This window comes from Stenella coeruleoalba (assembly GCF_951394435.1).
Source record: "Stenella coeruleoalba genome assembly, chromosome: 20".
NCBI classification, from domain to species: domain Eukaryota; kingdom Metazoa; phylum Chordata; class Mammalia; order Artiodactyla; family Delphinidae; genus Stenella; species Stenella coeruleoalba.
Window position 1 is genome coordinate 13,438,938 of NC_137166.1, and position 20,349 is coordinate 13,459,286.

General features: G+C 39.5%; 1 protein-coding gene across 4 annotated transcripts in view; it reads left to right on the forward strand.

The window, feature by feature from the left end:
• Positions 1-217: 217 nt before the first annotated feature.
• Positions 218-20,349, forward strand: part of SF3B3 (splicing factor 3b subunit 3) — a 101,507-nt gene continuing 81,375 nt past the window's right edge. For 3 of the 4 annotated variants that reach the window (XR_013825225.1, XR_013825226.1, XM_079906791.1), the window contains exons 1-8: positions 218-341; positions 2,752-2,889; positions 5,138-5,464; positions 6,150-6,322; positions 7,027-7,168; positions 9,485-9,597; positions 11,756-11,893; positions 12,686-12,789. Coding sequence is in view for 2 of the 4 variants with exons in the window: in XM_079906791.1 (XP_079762917.1) it covers positions 2,820-2,889; positions 5,138-5,464; positions 6,150-6,322; positions 7,027-7,168; positions 9,485-9,597; positions 11,756-11,893; positions 12,686-12,789 (1,067 nt within the window). In the remaining 2 variants the exon portion in view is untranslated. Of the gene's footprint in view, positions 453-2,751; positions 2,890-5,137; positions 5,465-6,149; positions 6,323-7,026; positions 7,169-9,484; positions 9,598-11,755; positions 11,894-12,685; positions 12,790-20,349 lie in introns of all 4 variants that reach the window. The other variant, XM_079906792.1, reaches the window with a different exon arrangement.

Consider the following 20,349-nt stretch of genomic DNA (forward strand, 5'->3'; position numbering starts at 1 on the left):
CCACAGCAGTGCCCAATGAATTTGTAGATTTTTGGGTTTTTTTTTAAAGTCTACTTTAAAAGGCCAATTCATTTCCTATTCTCCTGGAAAAAGTGACGGTCATAAAGTATATTTAAATAATTTTCAATGCTGTGTGGAGGCAAGACAGAAGCAGTAAAAAAAAAAATTATATATACATTCTTCAGGCGCTGGTTGGGGACCTTTTTCCGTCGCGCGCCAACCGGAAGGTCCCTGTCTGAGGAGTTAATGGCGGACGCCGGCGGCTTGGCGTTGGTGGTTGTTTAAGGCTTGAAGGAAACTGAGGATCTGTCGGATATCTACGCCATCCTCCTGGCTGCAGGGTAAAGAAACAGCTCCCCGACCTCCCCGAGACCGGGGAGGCGGATAGCGGCCTTGTAGGAGGGTGGGCCGAGCCTGTGGCAGAGGTTTCTGAGGCAGCTTAGGCCCGAGAGGTACGGGAAAGGGAATGCTTGGGGCGGCTTTAGGGAATCGTCTCCCGTTTCCGTTCACAGTGTGGGAACCAGGCCTGGCTCAAAATAAGCTTTCTAGAAACTGTGTACCTTTTAGGCGCTGGGGGAGGTGTGAGAAGGAGCAAGCAGGAGGGACGTCTTCTGGAGAAAGTAAACGACACACGGGAGGGTGGAAAGATCGAGAGTGTTAAAAGTGTAAATAATGGAAACAGCCTTTGAAGTCAAGACTTTTGTATTTGTATTTTGGCATTTGGGCGACTTGTTTCCTTCTCTGATCCTCATGCGGTGATGTTCTTTTGGCACATGGAGAAGGGGTGGAGGGAGCAATCACAGGCTCATTTCCTAGTATTCCCCTGCAGGAGATAGAAGTGGGGGAAATAAAAATTTACCAAGTTTTGGCCGTTACTGGTTCCTGGTATATTGTTCTTGGCTGGTCTGCTTCCAGATTGCAACTTCCTCCATTACCCAAGATAACAATACTTGGGGAACCTGGATCCAACTAGGTTTGGGGAAAATGAATTCCAAAGATAGTAATGGATAGTGTATGTTGTAAAGCTTTTCCAGGTTTCAGAAGTGGCCTGTGGTTTCCTCTGTTGTTTTCTAAAAAATTCTTTATTTTTAATGTAATCAGTCCTGCAACACGGATCACATTGACAACATGGTAGGGGTTTCATTGTAAATTTTGTTGTTGATAACTGGAGATTTGAAATTATGTTTGAAATTTTATAATAAGAGCAAGATGCAACAGAATAAATCATGTCTGAGAATCACATTCACTGCTTTTCAGAGAGCAACTTTAACACATTCTCTGCCTATTTTTTACCCAGACTTTAAGCTGAGCACAACTTTCCCTGGAAATTTCCCAATGTCTAAGCCCTTCTGGGTGTGTGTGTATCTATGTCTCTGTGTCTGTATGTTTTTTCTATTTTTCTTCTTGTAGGTCATTTCTCACTCCCTTCTTGTTCCATCTCAAGACTTTTTCTTTTTTTTTTCCCTGTGATCCTAGAAGAACATTCCTTGGTTTCCTTGATGTTCCTTGGTTTCAAGTAGGAGAGTGTATATCTCTCAGGACCTGTTTCCAGACTGCAGGATCTTTTCCTCTCTTAGGCACCCTGCTCTTGCCCAGCCCCCAAATGATTATTATTTATAAGGACATTTGCTCATAATTTTCTTTTCTCATTTAACAAAACCAAACTCGTACATTAATTACACAGTGACCACTCTGAATTTCTCAAGATCCCCTCTTTTTGTAATTGAGGAAAGATAGCTCAGTTTATTTTCCAGCACTAACTGTGTATAGGTGTAGTTTTGGTAATTCTTTTATGGTAGAAGTGCATCAGTTTGCAGTCTTCAGTTCTGTCTGATGAGAAGAATCCTTTTCTGTGACTGTATACTCCTTTGGGGAGGCTTGCTCCTGAAGTGACAGTTCAGTTTAGAGATACAGTCATGCACATATGAATGGCCTATATATGAAAGATTTTCTTTGCAGCAGTGTTCATAATAGCAAGAGATTGGGAAGAAACTGAATGTTCGTCAGTAGGGTGTTGGCTAAATGAATTGTGATATACTCTTTCAATGGAATACTATGTAGTTGTAAAATAAAAATGAGAAAGCTTTTTGTTTGTTGCTATCTCAAAAGATAGGTAAAGTGATAAAAAATCAGTTGCACTATGATGTGAGTGTATGATATACAGTATCCAACTTTTAGTTAAAAAGGGATAATAGACAGTATTAATATATATTTTTCTTTGTACATACAGAAAATATCTGGAAGGACACAATATAACTTGGTGAAATTGATTCCTCCAGGGAGGAAAACTGGATGGCTAGGGAATGGATGGAGTCAGCTTTTTGCTGTGCTTTTGAATTCTGAACCATGTGAAAGTAGAGCCTATTCAAATACAAGTAAATGTAGACCTACTTAGTTTCTGTGACAAAGTCAAATAGACAGTGTTGGTTTAATGGTACAGATCCCAGCTCCTAGCGATAATACTATTTGTTACGTGACCTCAGGCAGACAATTTAATTTCTTAGCTCAATTTTCTTATCTGTAAAATTAGTGTAATATTGAGTACTTCATAGGTTTCTTGTGAGGTTGAAACAGAGTGTATAGTAGCATAGTGCCTGGTATGTAGAAGGCACTCTTAATTATAAGTATGTTGTTCCTCAATAGGCCTTACTCTCCTGGTTCTGCTGTTTTCAGCCAGAAGTTCCCATACAGAAATGTCTGTTAAAAGAACAGTTGCACAGCTGATATTTTTCTGTTTTTATGTACTCTTAGCTTGCTTTGACTTGGTATAACCAAGGCCTGGATTGTGGAGTTGTGGGTGGCTCAGTGTTACTGCTACCATGTTCCTGTACAACTTGACCTTGCAGCGAGCCACTGGCATCAGCTTTGCCATTCATGGCAACTTCTCTGGTAAGTTTTTCTATTATTATTTTTCTGAGCTTAACATTTAAAAAAAATTTTTTTGTCCACATGACGCGGCTTGTGGGGTCTTAGTTCCCTGATCAGGGATTGAACCTGTGCCCCCTGTAGTGGAAGTGCAGAGTACTAACCAATTGACTGCCAGGGAATTCCTAACATTTTTAATATTACTAGTTTTATGCTTCAAATTGCTTTTTCAATCTCAAACCTTTTTTCTAAAACAAATTATGAAAAATATCTTTTAATCATTAGAGAAATTGTAATTTATGTGATACTTTACAGTTTCTAAAGCACTTTGGAGTACTTGATCTTCCAAAGGACCTTTGGAAAATAAGGTGGCCTGATAAGTGATGGCATTGAGCAAATGAGAATGGATTGAGGTGGGTAGGAGTGGCATATCAGATAGGATAGGAAGCCATTTAGGCATTAGATAGTGAGGATCTGTATTAGGGCAGTGAGGATAGAAGGAAAGAGAAAATATGAGTTTGCAACCTGGGTGGCAGAGAAAATGACAGTAACGTTGATAGCAGGTTACTTGAGACCAGAGAGTGTGTTTGGGGAAGGAGGAACTTGGATATTTTAAACATTTAGTTTAAAGGTGATGACAACTCATCTGGGTGGAATTACATAGCAGGGAGAAATGGGGACAAGTTGACTGTTACGTATTTGGAGGTGTTGATTGCAGTTATAAAAGCAAGTGAGCTTTTTAGGAGTCAGTTTAGAAATAAACAGCATATATTAGGTGGTAGCTTTAAAAGGTCTTTGAGATATTACAGCTAACAGCCCAAAAAGTTAATATGATTTTTTAGAACAATAGCCTTAAAGATGGGCTAGAAAGAGGCTTTGGTAATTTTTAATTTTACGAAGCAAAACATTATATGTTTTTTTTTTGTTTTGTTTTTAAATTATTTATATTTGGCTGCATTGGGTCTTCGTTGCTGCGCGTGGGCTTTCTCTAGTTGCGGCAAGCGGGGGCTATTTTTCGTTGTGGTGCGCGGGCTTCTCATTGCGGTGGCTTCTCTTGTTGCGGAGCATGAGCTCTAGGCGCGTGGGCTCAGTAGCTGAGGCTCAGGCTCTAGAGCGCAGGCTCAGTAGTTGTGGCGCACGGGCTTAGTTGCTCCGTGGCATGTGGGATCTTCTGGGACCAGGGCTTGAACCTGTGTCCCTTGCATTGGCAGGCAGATGCTTGACCACTGCGCCACCAGGGAAGTCCCCAAAACATATGTTAATATCGTTTGTAGACAACTCTGAATTACGCAGATTGATGGCAAATCTCAGAAAAATAAAAAGGAAGTTTAAAAATAACTTGTGTGACCATTTTTGAAAAGTTCTTCTTTGATACCACTTTTGTTAGATGTTTTAAATTCTGGGAAAAGTACCTTTTTTTTTTTGCCTTTAAATTTATTTTATTTATTTATTTTTGGCTGCATTTGGGTCTTCGTTGCTGTGTGCGGGCTTTCTCTAGTTGCGGTGAGCAGGGGCTACTCTTCATAGCGGTGCGCGGGCTTCTCATTGTGGTGGCTTTTCTTGTTGTGAAGCATGGGCTCTAGGCGTGTAGGCTTCAGTAGTTGTGGCTCACGGGCTCAGTACTTGTGGCTTGTGGGCTCTAGAGTGCAGGGTCAGTAGTTGTGGTGCACGGGCTTAGTTGCTCCGTGGCCTGTGGGATCTTCCCAGACAAGGGCTCAAACCTGTGTCCCCTGCACTGCATTGGCAGGCAGATTCTTAACCACAGCATCACCAGGGAAGCCCAGGAAAAGTACCTTTTAAAGTAGAACAAATTAACTTAAAATACTAAGCCCCCAGCTCGGTTACATTTATCTTTTTTGGCTCTTTTTTTTTTAAATTTATTTATTTTTTTGGCTGTGGCAGGTCTTAGTTGCGGCAGGCAGGATCTTTCGTTGTGGCCCGTGAGCTTCTCTCTGGTTGTGGTGTGGGGGCTTCAGGGCGCGTAGGCTCTGTAGTTGTGGTGCACAGGCTCCAGAGCACGTGGGCTCTGTAGCTTGCGGCATGCAGGCTCTCTAGTTGAGGCGCGCAAGCTCAGTAGTTGTGGCGTGCGGGCTTAGTTGCCCTGCAGCGTCTGGGACCTTAGTTCCCTGACCGGGGATCGAACTCGTGTCCCCTGTGTTGTAAGGCACATTCTTTACCACTGGACCACCAGGGAAGTCCCTTTAGTGAAATTTTGATCCATTCAGGTTACTAGTTCTGATTGTTCATGATCTTTACTTTTCGTGTTTTTCAGGAACCAAACAACAGGAAATTGTTGTTTCCCGGGGAAAGATCTTGGAGCTGCTTCGCCCTGACCCCAACACCGGCAAAGTACACACTCTACTAACTGTGGAAGTATTTGGTGTCATCCGGTCACTCATGGCCTTTAGGTTGACAGGTGGCACAAAAGACTACATTGTGGTTGGTAGTGACTCAGGTCGGATTGTTATTCTGGAATACCAGCCGTCTAAGAATATGTTTGAGAAAATTCACCAAGAAACCTTTGGCAAGAGTGGATGCCGCCGCATTGTTCCTGGCCAGTTCTTAGCTGTGGATCCCAAAGGGCGAGCTGTTATGATTAGTGAGTGACTTACTCTTGACTTTTTGACTCTTAAAGAAGCTCAGTTCAGGATAACAGTGCTGTGATCTTGATAGTGTGCCAAGAAATCACTCAGCTGGGTAAAGTTTGGATCATTTTGGATGTTTAAAGTTGCTTTTCCTTTTAAAACAATGGGAGAAGTTTTAACACACCTTTTCTACTTCTTATCTAGTTGGAAATGGGTGTTTTTCCATTTCTTTAAGTGTAGCAAAAAGGCTACACTGTAAGATTTTACATTATTAGACAATGAATATGGTTGCTTTCATCAGCCCGAAGTGATGATTCACATTCATGTCTCTTCTCTGATAAATATCTTGAAGAAAATTCTGTGTATCTGATCAGGCTTCCAGAGGGCAACCTTCTTTGACCAGTCACAAAATCATTAGATCTAATTCAGAGAATAAAGCTGGCAATTCTATGAATTATTGTTTAGTTTGTCATAAAAATTTTTGAAGAGTTAGTGGGATATTAAGATCCCTATTAGGAAGGAGGGGGGTAAAATTATGCTCTTGTCTATTTTAGCAAAATCCTAAAGCATGCATATGCTTGTAGAGTTAGTACTGGCTATTAACGATCTTTCAGAAAATAATTGTGATGTGAATCTAGCTGTTCTGTAGCCTCTGGTTTCATTATCTGGAGTTTTTCTATGTTTTGTCTCCTTCAACAGGCGCCATTGAGAAACAGAAATTGGTGTATATCTTGAACAGAGATGCTGCAGCCCGGCTTACCATTTCATCTCCACTGGAGGCCCACAAAGCGAACACTTTAGTGTATCATGTGGTTGGAGTAGATGTGGGATTTGAAAATCCAATGTTTGCTTGTCTGGAAATGGATTATGAGGTGATGGTGGGGGGGGGGTCTCAATCTCTCTACCCACCTTTTCCTTCCCCTCCCTTCTCCCCGTCTCCCTCCTTTGGGTTTCTTCCACTCACTTTGGTGCTTCCCTGAGATTGTTTTCTTCATTGTGCATTTCTTATATCTTACTTGCTCACTATTTTTTTTTTCTATTCCAAATACCTTTCTGAAATACTTTGGAGTGTTTCAGAATTTACCTGATTTGAATAGTCTCCCTGTGGAAACAGGGTATTTATTGGGAAAAGCTCCCTGAAAAAGGAGGTGAAAGTGTATTTGGGATATTTTTTCACTGGGAGATAGTGAAAGATGGGGCATACCATTCTTTTGCTTGAGAGGAAGGCAGTATTTTCTAGTAGAGCTAACCCTGGTCTCAGAAATAGAAGACCTGGGCTCTTGCTTTCACTCTGCCATTACTTAGTGTGAACTTTGGCAAACCATTTGGCATCTGTGGACCTCTGCTTCCTCGTTTGTGAAATGGAGGAAACCTGATGCCCTTTCCAGCTATGTTTATTTGTTTGTTTAAATAATTTTTATTGGAGTATAATTGATTTACAATGTTGTGTTAGTTTCAGGTGTACAGCAAAGTGAGTCAGTTATACATATGCATGTATCCACTCTTTTTTACTTTCCAGTTTTAAAAGTTTGATTTTATGGTACTGATTAGTCTTTGTGCCACTGTTATTCTATAGGAAGCAGACAATGATCCAACTGGGGAAGCAGCGGCTAATACCCAGCAGACACTTACTTTCTATGAGTTAGACCTTGGTTTAAATCATGTGGTCCGAAAATACAGTGAACCTTTGGAGGAACATGGAAACTTCCTTATTACAGGTACTTTTCTCTTAGAGCTGCTCTGTACCATTTTGCTTAGTCCATTTTATGTTCAAACTTAGCACTGTTTGCTTAATATGATTTGGAAACTATAATCCATTTGTAGTAAACCTGAGTGCCTTGTCTGTGTTTTGGCAAGGTTAGAAATTCATGTGGTGGTTAACTCTTATCCTCTAATGGGGGCAGGGAAGAAAAGAGAGCAGTCAGCTTAGAATATTGATTACTGTTGGTTGCTCTGGTGTCTTGACTGTAGTCAATCTTTCACTCATTACAAAAATCAAAACCTGGCTTTGTGAAAAGACAAATGTAACTGTTACCAAATTTGATCCAAGAAGAAATTAAGAACCTGAATAGACCAGCATTTGTTAAAGAAATTGGAGCAATAATCCAAAGTTTCTTTTTCTCAGAAGATTTAAGGTCCAGAATTTTCAGGGACCTTAAATTTCTCCAGAGGTTAGAAAAAAGAATAAAAACTGTTGTACCACTTTATGAGCCTAATATAACTTCAGTACCAAAAATAGAGAAGGATAGTAATAAGAAAAATTTGCAGGCTGGTTATACTTGTGACTATGGGTGCAAAAACCTTAAATTTTAGCAAATCAGATCAACAGTGTTTTAGATGCACTGGAGCAAAGTATGATTTTTGTAGGAGCTCAAAGATGTTCACTATGAAGAATCAGTGTTAGTTTAATTCATATTAAAAGACTAAAAGAGGGCAACTGTATTTGTGGTAATCTAAATTTCATCAGGCTTGAGTAAGACAGTGATCCAGTCCTTTCTATTTCAAGTCATTTGCACTTGAATTAATGTCTAAAGTGAAATATGTCAGTTGTTGGGGGAGGATTTTAGAGAAGAAAGATACAAAACAGTGCTTGTCTTTGAGCATTAAATCTTAGGAAGAGACTTCTTATATATTAAGCAGAAGAATTTTAGAAAATAGATTGTATTTAATTACTTGCTGTAATGTATTATTGTACTTCTCATTTATGAGGGTTTCATTCATTAAAACAAATTTTTACTGAGCCTCTACAATCAGTATCTGCAAAATCAGTCTACTGGGCTCTGGGACTGCAGTGATGAAAAGTTAGATGTAGTGTCTCCTTTTATGCAAGATTGAATGTAGTGGTGAATATATGATAGTAGCAAAAAAATTGCCAGAGTGTGCCAGATGGTATGACAGCATGGAGGAGGGGTCCCTAACCTAGGGAAGGAAGGCAATGCGTCAGAGAAAGGTTTCAGAAGAAGTGCTCTCAGCTGAGAACTGAGGACTAGTTAGGAGTTAGCTAAGTGTAACGGGGGTTGAGGAGGAGTTTCTGTTATGGCCAAATGGAACAGAATGCACAAAAGACGAAATGCAGGAAAAAACATGGTTCATTGAAAGAACTGAAAGCTCATTGTGATTGGATCATTGGAGGTAAAGGGATGGGGTAGAGGTGGGAGGTAGCTACTGAGGGATTTTTTTTTTTTTTTTTTTTTTTTTTTTTTTTTTGCATTACGCAGGCCTCTCACTGTTGTGGCCTCTCCTGTTGCGGAGCACAGGCTCCAGACGCGCAGGCTCAGCGGCCATGGCTCAGGGGCCCAGCCGCTCCGTGTCATGTGGGATCTTCCCGGACCGGGGCACGAACCCGTGTCCCCTGCATCGGCAGGCGGACTCTCAACCACTGCGCCACCAGGGAAGCCCTGAGGGATTTTTAAGCAGGAAAATAATGACATGTTTAAAGGTGAACGTTTTTAAAAGATCACATGCTTTCATTTTGGTAATGGAATGGAAGATAATAAGCCAGGAGATTTGTCAGGAAGCTGTTTCACTAAACCAAGAGAGATTCGCAGCATGAGGACTGCTAAGGAGGTAGAATCAATAGGGCTATGGGAGAGGGGAGAATTGAAGGATGACATTCTTGTTTTTGGTTTGGTCTGTTGGTCGATGACAGTGTTCTTTAAGGTGGAGAACCCAGGAGGTGGTTTGGGAAGGAACTCTGCACTTGTTTATGAATACGTTCATTTTTAAGCTGCTATGGAACATCCATGTGAGAGTGTCCAGTAGGCAGTTGGATTATAGGTCCGAACGTAAGAACTGAGTTCTGGGCTTGGAGCTAAACATTAAGATGCATTATCAGAGATCTGGACAGGCTGAGATTCCCCAAATGGTGCCCTATCCTTGTCTAGCATAACTATCATGGAAAAGAAACATTGAATGTTTATCACCTTCAGGCACACTGTACCTTCAAGTTGTGCTGAAGGAGGGAAGGAATTGAAGGCTAAATTGTAATTCATGGTTATGTCAAATCACTGCTGAGTTTCATTTTCTCTTGACAGTTCCGGGGGGGTCAGATGGTCCAAGTGGAGTGCTGATTTGCTCTGAAAACTACATCACCTATAAGAACTTTGGTGACCAACCAGATATCCGCTGTCCAATTCCCAGGAGACGGGTAAGGTCTTTGTTTGCCATAAGAGAAAATATATTTGTGTTTGTGAAATGAACTTAATTTTTGTAATTACAGTGTGGTCTCTTAATTTATCTATTAATCAAGTTTTAGTTTCTTTGTAAATGTTTTTAATAAAGCCAGTAAAATACCTTAACAAAAGCAAAACAAAATCTTTAAGAAAGGGAGTTAAAAGTCAACACAATTCTATGTTGTACACCTGAAACTAGCATAATACTGTAAGTCAATTGTACTTCAGTTAAAAAAAACCAACACAGTTTTCATTCTCGAAGAACCTATGGAGATTATCAATTTGAAATTCCTGAAAGTTTCTAGTTTGAAGAATCCAGGTGTATTCATTGGAGATAAATTGTGTTTCATTCTCTCCTACCCCACCCCATTCCAACATACAGAAAAATCTAAAAGGAGAGAATGGTGAATTCCTGTATACCTTTCACTTAGATTCCCCAATTAATACTGCTTTGCTACATTTGCCTTTTCTTTCTTATGTTTCTACAAATTTTTTTAGGCAAAACCATTTGAAGATAGGTTGTATGACACTGCAAGAATTTCCTAAGATGTAGCTCCTAAGAAGGAAGAAATTTTCCTACACTATCAGTATTGTGCCCAAGAAATTTACCATTTTGAGTAATACAGTTATCTTTCGTACAGTTCTCTCATTGTATTCCCAAGATCCCTTATATCTACCTTTAGTCTCCTTTAATTTAGAATATTTCCTCTCACCTTTGTTTTTTTTTTTATGATACTGACATTTTTTTTAAGAGTTTGGGTTAATTTTCTTGTAGTTTGTCCCATAGTCTTTTTCCTCATGATAACATCCATGTTATATTTTTGATAGAATTATTACTTAGGTGCTGATACATATTTCTCATTACATTACATTATGGGCACATAATGCTGATTTGATTCATTATTGGTAATGCTAAATTGATCACATACTACTTGTCTTTGTTGTAAAGGTACCTTTTCCTTTTTGTAATTGGTGTGGAAACTAGTGAACTTTGAGACTGTGTAAATACTCTTTTCCCCTAAATCTTTTCACACAGTGGTTTTCCTCTCAATCAGTTACTACACTGGTGGTTGAAAATGGTGCTTTATTGCTTTTAATTTTAAGTTTACTGTGGAAACCATTAAGCATACAGTTGGGCCTCCATATCTGCAGGGTTCTCATGCATGGATATGGAGGCCTGACTATTCCTTGTACTGCCCCATTTTATATAAGGGATTTGAGCATCCGTGGATTTTGGTATCTGGCAGCTCCTTGAACCAATCCCCTGCAGATATCAAGGGATGATTGTGTATATAGTGAACTTCTGTGTACCCAGCTTCAGCAGTTATCAACAGCACATGGGTAATCTTATTTGATGCCTGCTTCCTCAATTTCTCCTCTCACCGCAGATTATCTTCTTAATATTAATTTATAGGTGCTGAGGTTAAACCTTTTAGGACTTAGTTTATCTAGTACATGGTATCTGAGTAAGATTCCATCAATTTTAGAATATCTGGTAAGATTAGCAAGTTAAATTCTTGGTAAGGAGTGATAAGTGATTCCGCTTAGTTGATCAGTTTAGTTGCTCCGTTTAGTTGACCTGACTGCCAGGTACTGTACTTGGCTTTGGGGCTGCAAAGAAGTATAAAACATGTTTTGCCCTTGAACTTACTCTGAGAGAAATACAAAATGTTGGAAACATTAAAAAAGAAAACCAAAGTCCAGCCAAGGGGGAATGCCCTTTGGAAATAAGGGCTATGATGATGCTTTGGATGGTATTGTCATGAACATGTAACAGTCTTTTATTCACAGCCTGAAATGATGATTCTTTAAATTTCATGTCTCTTCTCTGACATTTTTCTCTGGAGATAGTTCTTGCCTTATTGATCTGATTAGGCTGTAGAGTGGAATTGTGGCTTTTTTTTTTTTTTTTTTAAACGTAAGCTTTATTATGTATTTATAGTAGACAAGAATTTTTGGTTATTGTGTTTTAGTCCTGTGACCGGCAGGCTGCTCTGGGTCAAAGCTTGCATGGAGAGGCTCCAGATGCCTCTAGGCCTTGGATGGCCCGTATGATCCTTGTTGGTAAAGTGTTGAATTCCAGAAAAGGAGTACTCATTTCCAAGATGTTGGTTGTGTATTTGACTTTGCTAGAATGACCTGGATGACCCTGAAAGAGGAATGATTTTTGTCTGCTCTGCCACCCATAAGACGAAGTCAATGTTCTTCTTTTTGGCCCAAACTGAGCAGGGAGATATCTTTAAGATCACTTTGGAGACAGATGAAGATATGGTAAGTAGACCATGGAGTGAGGGAAAAAAATGAAAAAACCTATTTGTTGTGGTTAGTCTAGTTAATGAAACTTTCTAAAGTTTCATCCTGATTTTAATTAAGTAACCTTATTTTAAAAACTGATATGTGCATTTAAGGTTTACAGAGTGGTTTTATAAACCATTTGTTCATTACAACTACTCTCTGAGATAGAAAGGATAATTTACAAGTTAAAAAAATGGAAACAGAATGCCTTAAAAAGTGGTTGCCTAAGGTGTTAAAGCTTTTAAAGTTTGGAACTGGTACATGAATGTAGGTTTTCTCCCTCTGGTTAACAGATTTTTGGTCTGATGCCATATAATGTGAGAATGGGTAATGCCATTTCTAGTGAATAACAAGAGAAAGCTCTCCATGCCTACTGAAAACTGGTAATATACATGATCTGTTACTTTTTTCATCCCATGGAGGAGTGCTGAACACTGGGCGATTTCTTAGATACCTGTTACAAGAGCTCAGGAGGTGCCAAGTTTTTTTTTGTAAAGGCCAGGTAGTGAACATTTTTGGCTTTTGTGGGCCATGTGGTCCCTGTCTCAAATACTTAGCTCTGCCATTGTGGCACAAAAGCAGCCGTAAGTACTGTGTAAACTGTGTGACTAGCCTGAGGGTTGTAGTTTGCTGACCGCTGGTTTGGAAATGAAGGACAGTATTTTATTTGCTACTTTGCTTATTACACTATCTTATAATACTGGGCTGTTTTCCATGGCGTGGCTTCACTTGCCTATGCACTAGTATCTTTTTCTCTTTCCACTCCAGGTTACCGAGATCCGGCTCAAGTATTTTGATACTGTGCCTGTTGCTGCTGCCATGTGTGTGCTTAAAACAGGCTTCCTTTTCGTAGCATCAGAATTTGGAAACCAGTGAGTAATCCTTTTATTACTCGATTTCACCCTGGTTACTATAAAAGTTGGCAGAAGGGAGATGTAGTTTCAAGGCTGTGGAGCTTTTCCCAAGAATGTTTTAGTTTCTTCAGAACAAGTTTTGCTCTCTTTCCCCTTTTATATCTTTCTCTTGGTGACTTCCTCTACTTTAGTGGCTTCAATCAATACCTGTGGGTAGCTGCAAAAAAACAGCTTTAAAAGTGATCTCTTCTAAGCTTTTTGCTGGATATTTCAATGAATAAATATCTATTGAACTACTTAGTATTAAATATATGTTCCACAGACACTTCACTTGTATAAATCTGAAGTTGAAGCTCATCAGAACCCATAGCTTCCCAGCCACATCACCAACCCTTCCAACCTCACTTTTTTTTTTACATTCTTTTTTTTAATATTCTTTTCCATTATGGTTTATCATAGGGTGTTGAATATAGTTCTGTGTGCTATGCAGTAGGACCTTGTTTATCCATTCTATATATAAAAGCCTATATCTGCTAACCCCAACCTCCTAATCCATCCCTCCCCCAACCCCTCCCCCTTGGCAACCACCAGTCTGTTCTCTTATGTCTATGATTCTGTTTCTGTTTCATAGATAGGTTCATTTGTGTAATATTTTAGATTCCACATGTAAGTGATGTCGTATGGTATTTTTCTCCTTCTCACTGACTTCACTTAGTATGATAATCTCTAGTTGCATCCATGTTGCTGCAAATGGCATTATTTCTTTTTTTTAAAAGTTTTTATTGGAGTATAGTTGCTTTACAATGTTGTGTTAGTTTCTGCTGTACAGCAAAGTTAATTAGCTATACATATACATATATCCCCTCTTTTTTGGATTTCCTTCCCATTTAGGTCACCACAGAGCACTGAGTAGAGTTCCCTGTGCTCTACAGGTTCTCATTAATTATCTATTTTATACATAGTAGTGTATATATGTCAATCCCAATCCCCCAGTTCATCCTGCCTCCCTTCCCCCCCAGTATCCATATGTCCATTCTCTACGTTTGTGTCTCTATTTCTGCTGTACAAATAAGTTCATCTGTTTCATTTTTCTAGATTCCACATATAAGTGATATTATGCGATATTTTTCTCTTTCTGACTTCACTCTGTATGACAGTTTCTGGGTCTATCCACATCCCTGCAAATGGCACAGTTTCCTTCCTTTTAATGGCGGAGTAATATTCCATTGTATGTATGTACCATATCTTCTTTAACCATTTTTCTGTCAATGGACATTTAGTTGGTTTCCATGTCTTGGCTATTGCCATTCTCAGTATTTCTGTTAATGTCTGATGGGGCAGTTCCAGCAGCTTGAGTGTAAAGTCTCGATTTTGCTGTCCTCTACAACTTTCAGTTGAATGCCAAATTGTTTTTACTTCTGTATCCCTTTTTTTTTGGTGTTAGTCTGAACTAGTTCCCTAGTTTGCTTATTGCAGTTCATTGTCTTTCCTGTAAAACTCGGCCTTTATAGAGTCATCTCATTAAGCATACAAGACACAACCCTGATGAAATTTCCCCATCCCGTGTTACAGTCTCTGATGGCTTTTCATTGACAAATGGCTTAAGTCTGAACCCTAGCCTTGAATTTAAGACCAGTATTGAAGACTCCAAATTGCTTATGAGATAAGCCGCCATGGTCTTGCTTTCTAAGTTCAGGTTTTGCCAGTATGTGGTAAAGTGTGTGCAGATCACTTACCTAATGCTATTTCTTCATAATGAAAATGAAGGTGTTGTCTAGAATTCTGCAATTCTATTCCAATTTTGCCTTGTCTCCAGTTCTCCCTTTCTTTAACTTGCCTTTTACTCTTCTTCATTGACTTTATTCCAGCTGTCATCTTATTACTCCTTTTCCCAGTTTATATACCTGTTTTGATGCATTTTTCATTTAGCCTGTTATTATGACATTTTCATCCATTTCTAATTTTTTAGTTTTTTTAACAAGGAATTTTCATTGTAGAAAAGTTAGGAAAGTTCGTGTAAGCAAGTATGTCTCCTGTAATCCTTCCACCCAAAGATAACATTTTTTTTGTGTAGCCTTCCTGTGTGTGTATATATTTAAATGTTTCTACGGAATTGCAACTATGCACTATAAATTGTTTTGTAACCTGCTTTTTTTATACAGTAGTAAGTAATAAATATTTTTCTTTACCGATACGTACAGATCTTTTTTTGTTTTTGTTTTTTTTGTTTGTTTGTTTTTGTTTTTTTTTTTTTGCGGTACATGGGCCTCTCACCGCTGTGGCCTCTTCCACCGCGGAGCACAGGCTCCGGACGTGCAGGCTCAGCAGCCATGGCCCACGGGCCCAGCCGCTCCGCAGCATGTGGGATCCTCCCGGACCGGGGCACAAACCCGCATCCCCTGCATTGGCAGGTGGACTCTCGACCGCTGCGCCACCAGGGAAGCCCCGTACAGTTCTTTAACATTTGTTTTTTGTTAGCACCTTTTCTCTCCCCCACTTTTTTGTGGCAAAATATATATAACAAAATTTCCCATTTTAACCATTTTTAAATGTTCAATTTGGTGGCATTAATTACATTTACAGTGTTGTATAACCATTACTGCCATTTTTCCAAACTTTTTTATCACTCCGGACAGGAACTCTGTACGCATTATGGAATAACTCCCCATTCCCCTTTCCTCCAGCGTCTGGTAACCTAAGTGGAATCATATAACATTTGTGCTTATTCTGTCTGGCTCATTTTACTTAGGATAATATTTTCAGAGTTCATATGTAGTAGCATGTATCAGCACTTTATTCTTTTTATCTCTGAATAATAATGCATTGTATGTATGTATGTACCACATTTTGTTTATTTACCTGTTAATGGACACTTGGGTTCTTTCCACCTTTTTGGTATTGTGAATAATGCAGCATTGGACATTGGTGTGCACATATCTGTTTTAGTCTTTGTTTTAAATTATTTTGGGTATGTACCCAAGAGTGGAATTTCTGGGTCATACTGTAATTCTTTTTAACTTCTTGTGGAACTGCTAAACTTTTTTATGGCTGCTGCACCATTTTGCATTTCTAATGTATGAGGGTTTTTGTGGGTGTTTCATACAAATGCCAAACACTAATAAGTACTTTTTGTTGTAAGCATTTAGTAAATGTGGACTACTCCCATTTTTGTTATTTTACTCTGATAATGAAGAAAGTTTTGGAAAATGAATAAAAGAGCAAATAAATAATGAAAATCACCCATAATCCTAGTATTCCAGAATAGTTACTTTTTAACATTGTATCTGCTTACAGTGTTTTTACTTTCTTGTATTTATATGTAGTTTTATTTTAGAGAACTGCATGAGTCTATAAAAAACTATTAGTGTACTATTTCAAATACGCAGTATATCCTAAAAATCTTTCCATGTCAATAAGTCTGTATTTTTCACTTAAAATTATTTTGTTTTTTATTATGGAAATATTCTAACGGGCACATAACAAGAGAGAATAGTATAATTAGTCAACTTACGTGTGCCCATCACTCAGCTTCCACAAAGGCCAACCCATGGCCAGTCTTGTTTTATTTATACCTCCCCCCAATAATATTAAATTTTTTTTAAATTAATTAATTAATTAATTTTTGGCTGCATTGGGTCTTCGTTGATGCGTACGGGCTTTCTCTAGTTGCGGCGAGCAGGGGCTACTCTTTGTTGTGGCGCGCAGGCTTCTCATCGCGGTGGCTTCTCTTGTTGCGGAGCACAGGCTCTAGGCATGCAGGCTTCAGTGGTTGTGGCACGTGGCCTCAGTAGTTGTGGCTCACGGGCTCCAGAGTGCAGGCTCAGTAGTTGTGGCGCACGGGCTCAGTTGGTCCGCAGCATGTGGGATCTTCCTGGACCAGGGCTCGAACCCGTGTTCCCTGCATTGGCAGGCAGATTCTTAACCACTGCGCCACCAGGGAAGCTCAGTGATTTCTTAAGATAATGAAATAGCCAGTCAGTATTCAAATTTCTATATTGTCTCAATATTTCGTAAGTTGATTTGTTCGGATCAGATCCCAGTAAGACTCATACATTGCATTCGGTGTAGAGAAGACTTTTGTTTGTTTTTGTTTTCGCTGTACATGGGCCTCTCACTGCTGTGGCCTCTCCTGTTGCGGAGCACAGGCTCTGGATGCGCAGGCTCAGCGGCCGTGGCTCACGGGCCCAGCCACTCTGCGTCATGTGGGATCCTCCCGGACCGGCGCACGAACCTGCGTGCCCTGCATCGGCAGGCGGACTCTCAACCACGGCACCACCAGGGAAGCCCTAGAGAAGATGTTTTTAATGGCTACATAATATTTTATGGCTCTACCCCCTCTTGATGGATATTTAGGGTGTTTGTACTTCTGGTATTATAAACAGTGCTATAGGTTCTCTCACCTTCTGAGATGGCCCACACTCTGTCTGTGGAGTGTGTTTCTGTCTAAATAAATCCACTTCTTACCTATCAAAAAAAAAACAAAACCAACAGTGTTATAGTGAACATTGTAGGTGTATCTTTGCATGTTAACTGAATAAAGCCATAGTTTAAATTTCTATATGCAGGATAAAATTTTGATAGGGAATGCCAAATTGTACTTCAAAAGATGACATCAGTTTACATTCCCACAAATGGTGTGTGAAATCTTTTTTCTTTTCATTACATGCAAAAGGGAGAGTTAATAAGCTCTTAAAAATCATTGAGTAAAAATGAGCAGTTCAGTCAATAGAAAAATGGGTGCAGGATTTGAGCATGCCTTTCATAGTAAAAGAAATACTAGTGGTCTATAAGTGTAATATGTAAAAAGATTTTCAAGCTAATTCATAATTGAAGGAATGCCAATGAAAACAAGGTGTTGGGCTTCCCTGCTGGTCCAGTGGTTAAGACTCTGCCTTCCACTGCAGGGGACTTGGGTTTGATCCCTGGTCTGGGAAGTTCCACGTGCCTCAAGGTGTGGCCAAAAAACAGAAAAAGAAAACCACTTTGTTTGTTTTTTCACCTAGCCGATTGGCAGACATTAAAAACTTAGATAATAACCTGTCTTGATAAGGCTGTGGGTGGAGTCAGTAGCTGCAGACATATAAGGTATTCTGTTCTTGCTCATTACCTTGTGCGGATAGTGTGTTTGCTGGGATTTACACATTCTAATTGTTAAGTCTTCTGAAAGTCTTTTTAGAAATAATACAGACAGTGATTTCTTTTGTTCTAAAGAATCATAGTGTACATTTGTTGAGCACTTGTCTGTATGTAACAGGCACTATTCTAAACGTTTTTCTTATATTGTTTCAGTTTGGGCTCCCCTGTAAGCAGAGCGCGAGACAAGGCTAGATTATTGGGAGGTAATTGCAGGAAGCAAGAGTGAGGGATCAGTGGGGAGAGATAGGGAAAAGAGGAAAAGCCAGTATTAAGGGCCCATTACTGAGTTTCCTGCTGTGGTCATTGGAAACTGGCTTCTGTCAAGACCTGCTGAGAAGCATGCAGAATGCCTTTGAAAATTGCCCACCTGGGAGTTAACAGCACCAGTTCCTCTCCCTCTTGGGTTGAAGGTTACCCCTGGGGGCATGAAGTCCCCTGTACATCCTGTTGCTCAGGCAGCTCCCAACGGGATAGATGTTCTGAGGGCAGAGAATAGAAAGACTACAGTGCACAGGTGGGATGCTTGTTAGAGTGAGACGGGTTTGAACTTGTGAGAAATTATCCATTACTGTTGCACCTGAAATCTGGAAGACATAAGAGTGGAGATTTGGCGCATCAGAAACGTGCTATGGGTGTTCACTCATAAAGCAAACTTATTTATCAATCAGATACTTAATATAGCATTTACTGTGTTCTAAGTACTTTACAAATATTGATGCATAACATTCCCTGTAAGACAGTGCTGTTAACCCATTTATAGTAAGGGCACTGGGGTCACAAGAGAATTTAAGAAATTTGATCACACAACTAAATCTAACTCAAAGCCAGACCACCTGGTTCCAAAGTTCCTGCTCTGAAGCACATTATAATCACAGAAACTGTTTTATCGAGATTCAGCCGAAGCAACCTTTCTTGTGATGGAGGTAGTGAACCCAGCATCCTCTTGGTTATCTGTGAAAGTGTCTTTGACGGGTGATCTTTATCATCTGTATATGGACATCTTGCCTGAATAAGAAGTTTGTATTATTTAACTTTTTCTTTCTTTTCAGTGTGTTTGTAAATCATTCAAGGATAATAACCCTGTTTGCTTTTTCATAATTTAGCATAGAATCTGATGAGTTTACCGGAAGGGTTATATGCTGAGATTTATTTGGCTAACATTTATTGAGTGTCTTATGTATTTCAGACCCCGATGTAATCATTTTATCTTGCTCCTAAAAAACTACACTGGATTGTTCAAAGGGCTTTGTATTGAAGGTTTGGTATATGACTTAAAGAATAAATATGACCAGCAGTGTGATTTTATTTTAATTGAGCTGCTTCCCAAAAGTGTGCTCATTGCACACTCAGTTTATGATGGTATATTGTTACAGGTTATCTACTCCCAAATTGCTTTCCCTTTTTTATTTTTTTTTTGTGGTTTTTCTTTGAATCAGTTTACAGAGCCCCAGAGGACAGACAGGAGAAGGGCAAGATGATTTTGTTGCTTATTATCTCTGGATATGTTTATGTTTTGTTTCAGGAATAATAATACAGTATCTGCATACTTCTGTGAAATAACCAATTCTTGTTTTTTGTTAGATTTGGCCTGGTGACTGGTTAAAATAAGAAGTGGTTATAGATTTTCTTTGGGTTTCATTTATCCATACTTCATTTTATTTGACAAAAACTATGCTTACTAGGTGCGATGCAATGTTCTAAGTACTCATTGAATTCTTTAGGAAGGTACTATTCAATTTTATAAATGAGGCAACTGAGGCAAAGAGAGATTAAGTAATAATATGCAGCTAGTTAAGCGGCAGAGCTAGGATTCAGACCCAGGCACTCTAGTGGAAGTCCAGTATTCTTTTTGTTGGTTTTTTTCTGCTGTACGCGGGACTCTCACTGTTGTGGCCTCTCCCATTGCGGAGCACAGGCTCCGGACGCGCAGGCTCAGCAGCCATGGCTCACGGGCCCAGCCACTCCGCGGCATGTGGGATCTTCCTGGACCGGGGCATGAACCCGTGTCCCCTGCATTGGCAGGCGGACTCTCAACCACTGCGCCACCAGGGAAGCCCAAGTCCAGTACTCTAACCACTGTGATGCTAAGGTCCTGCCACCAGTTTGAATTCAGTAGTCTTAATTTCTTTATCCCTCTTTTTAAAGAAATAGAAAACCCCAGTCAGATAAGCAGAGATCTCAAACTATAGATGCTGACTCAATATTAAAGTGATTTATGAGAATTATGTTGATGGCAAACATCTTCAGACAGAAAATATTTTTTAAATGCTATTTGCTTTCTTCCTTCCAGTTTTATTGAGATATAATTGACATATAGCACTGTATAAGTTTAAGGTGTTGCAGCATAATGATTTGGCTTACATACATTATGAAATGATTACCACAGTTCATCTCATTTGGTACAACATTGAAGAAGTAGGAAAAAAAATTTTTTCCCTTGTG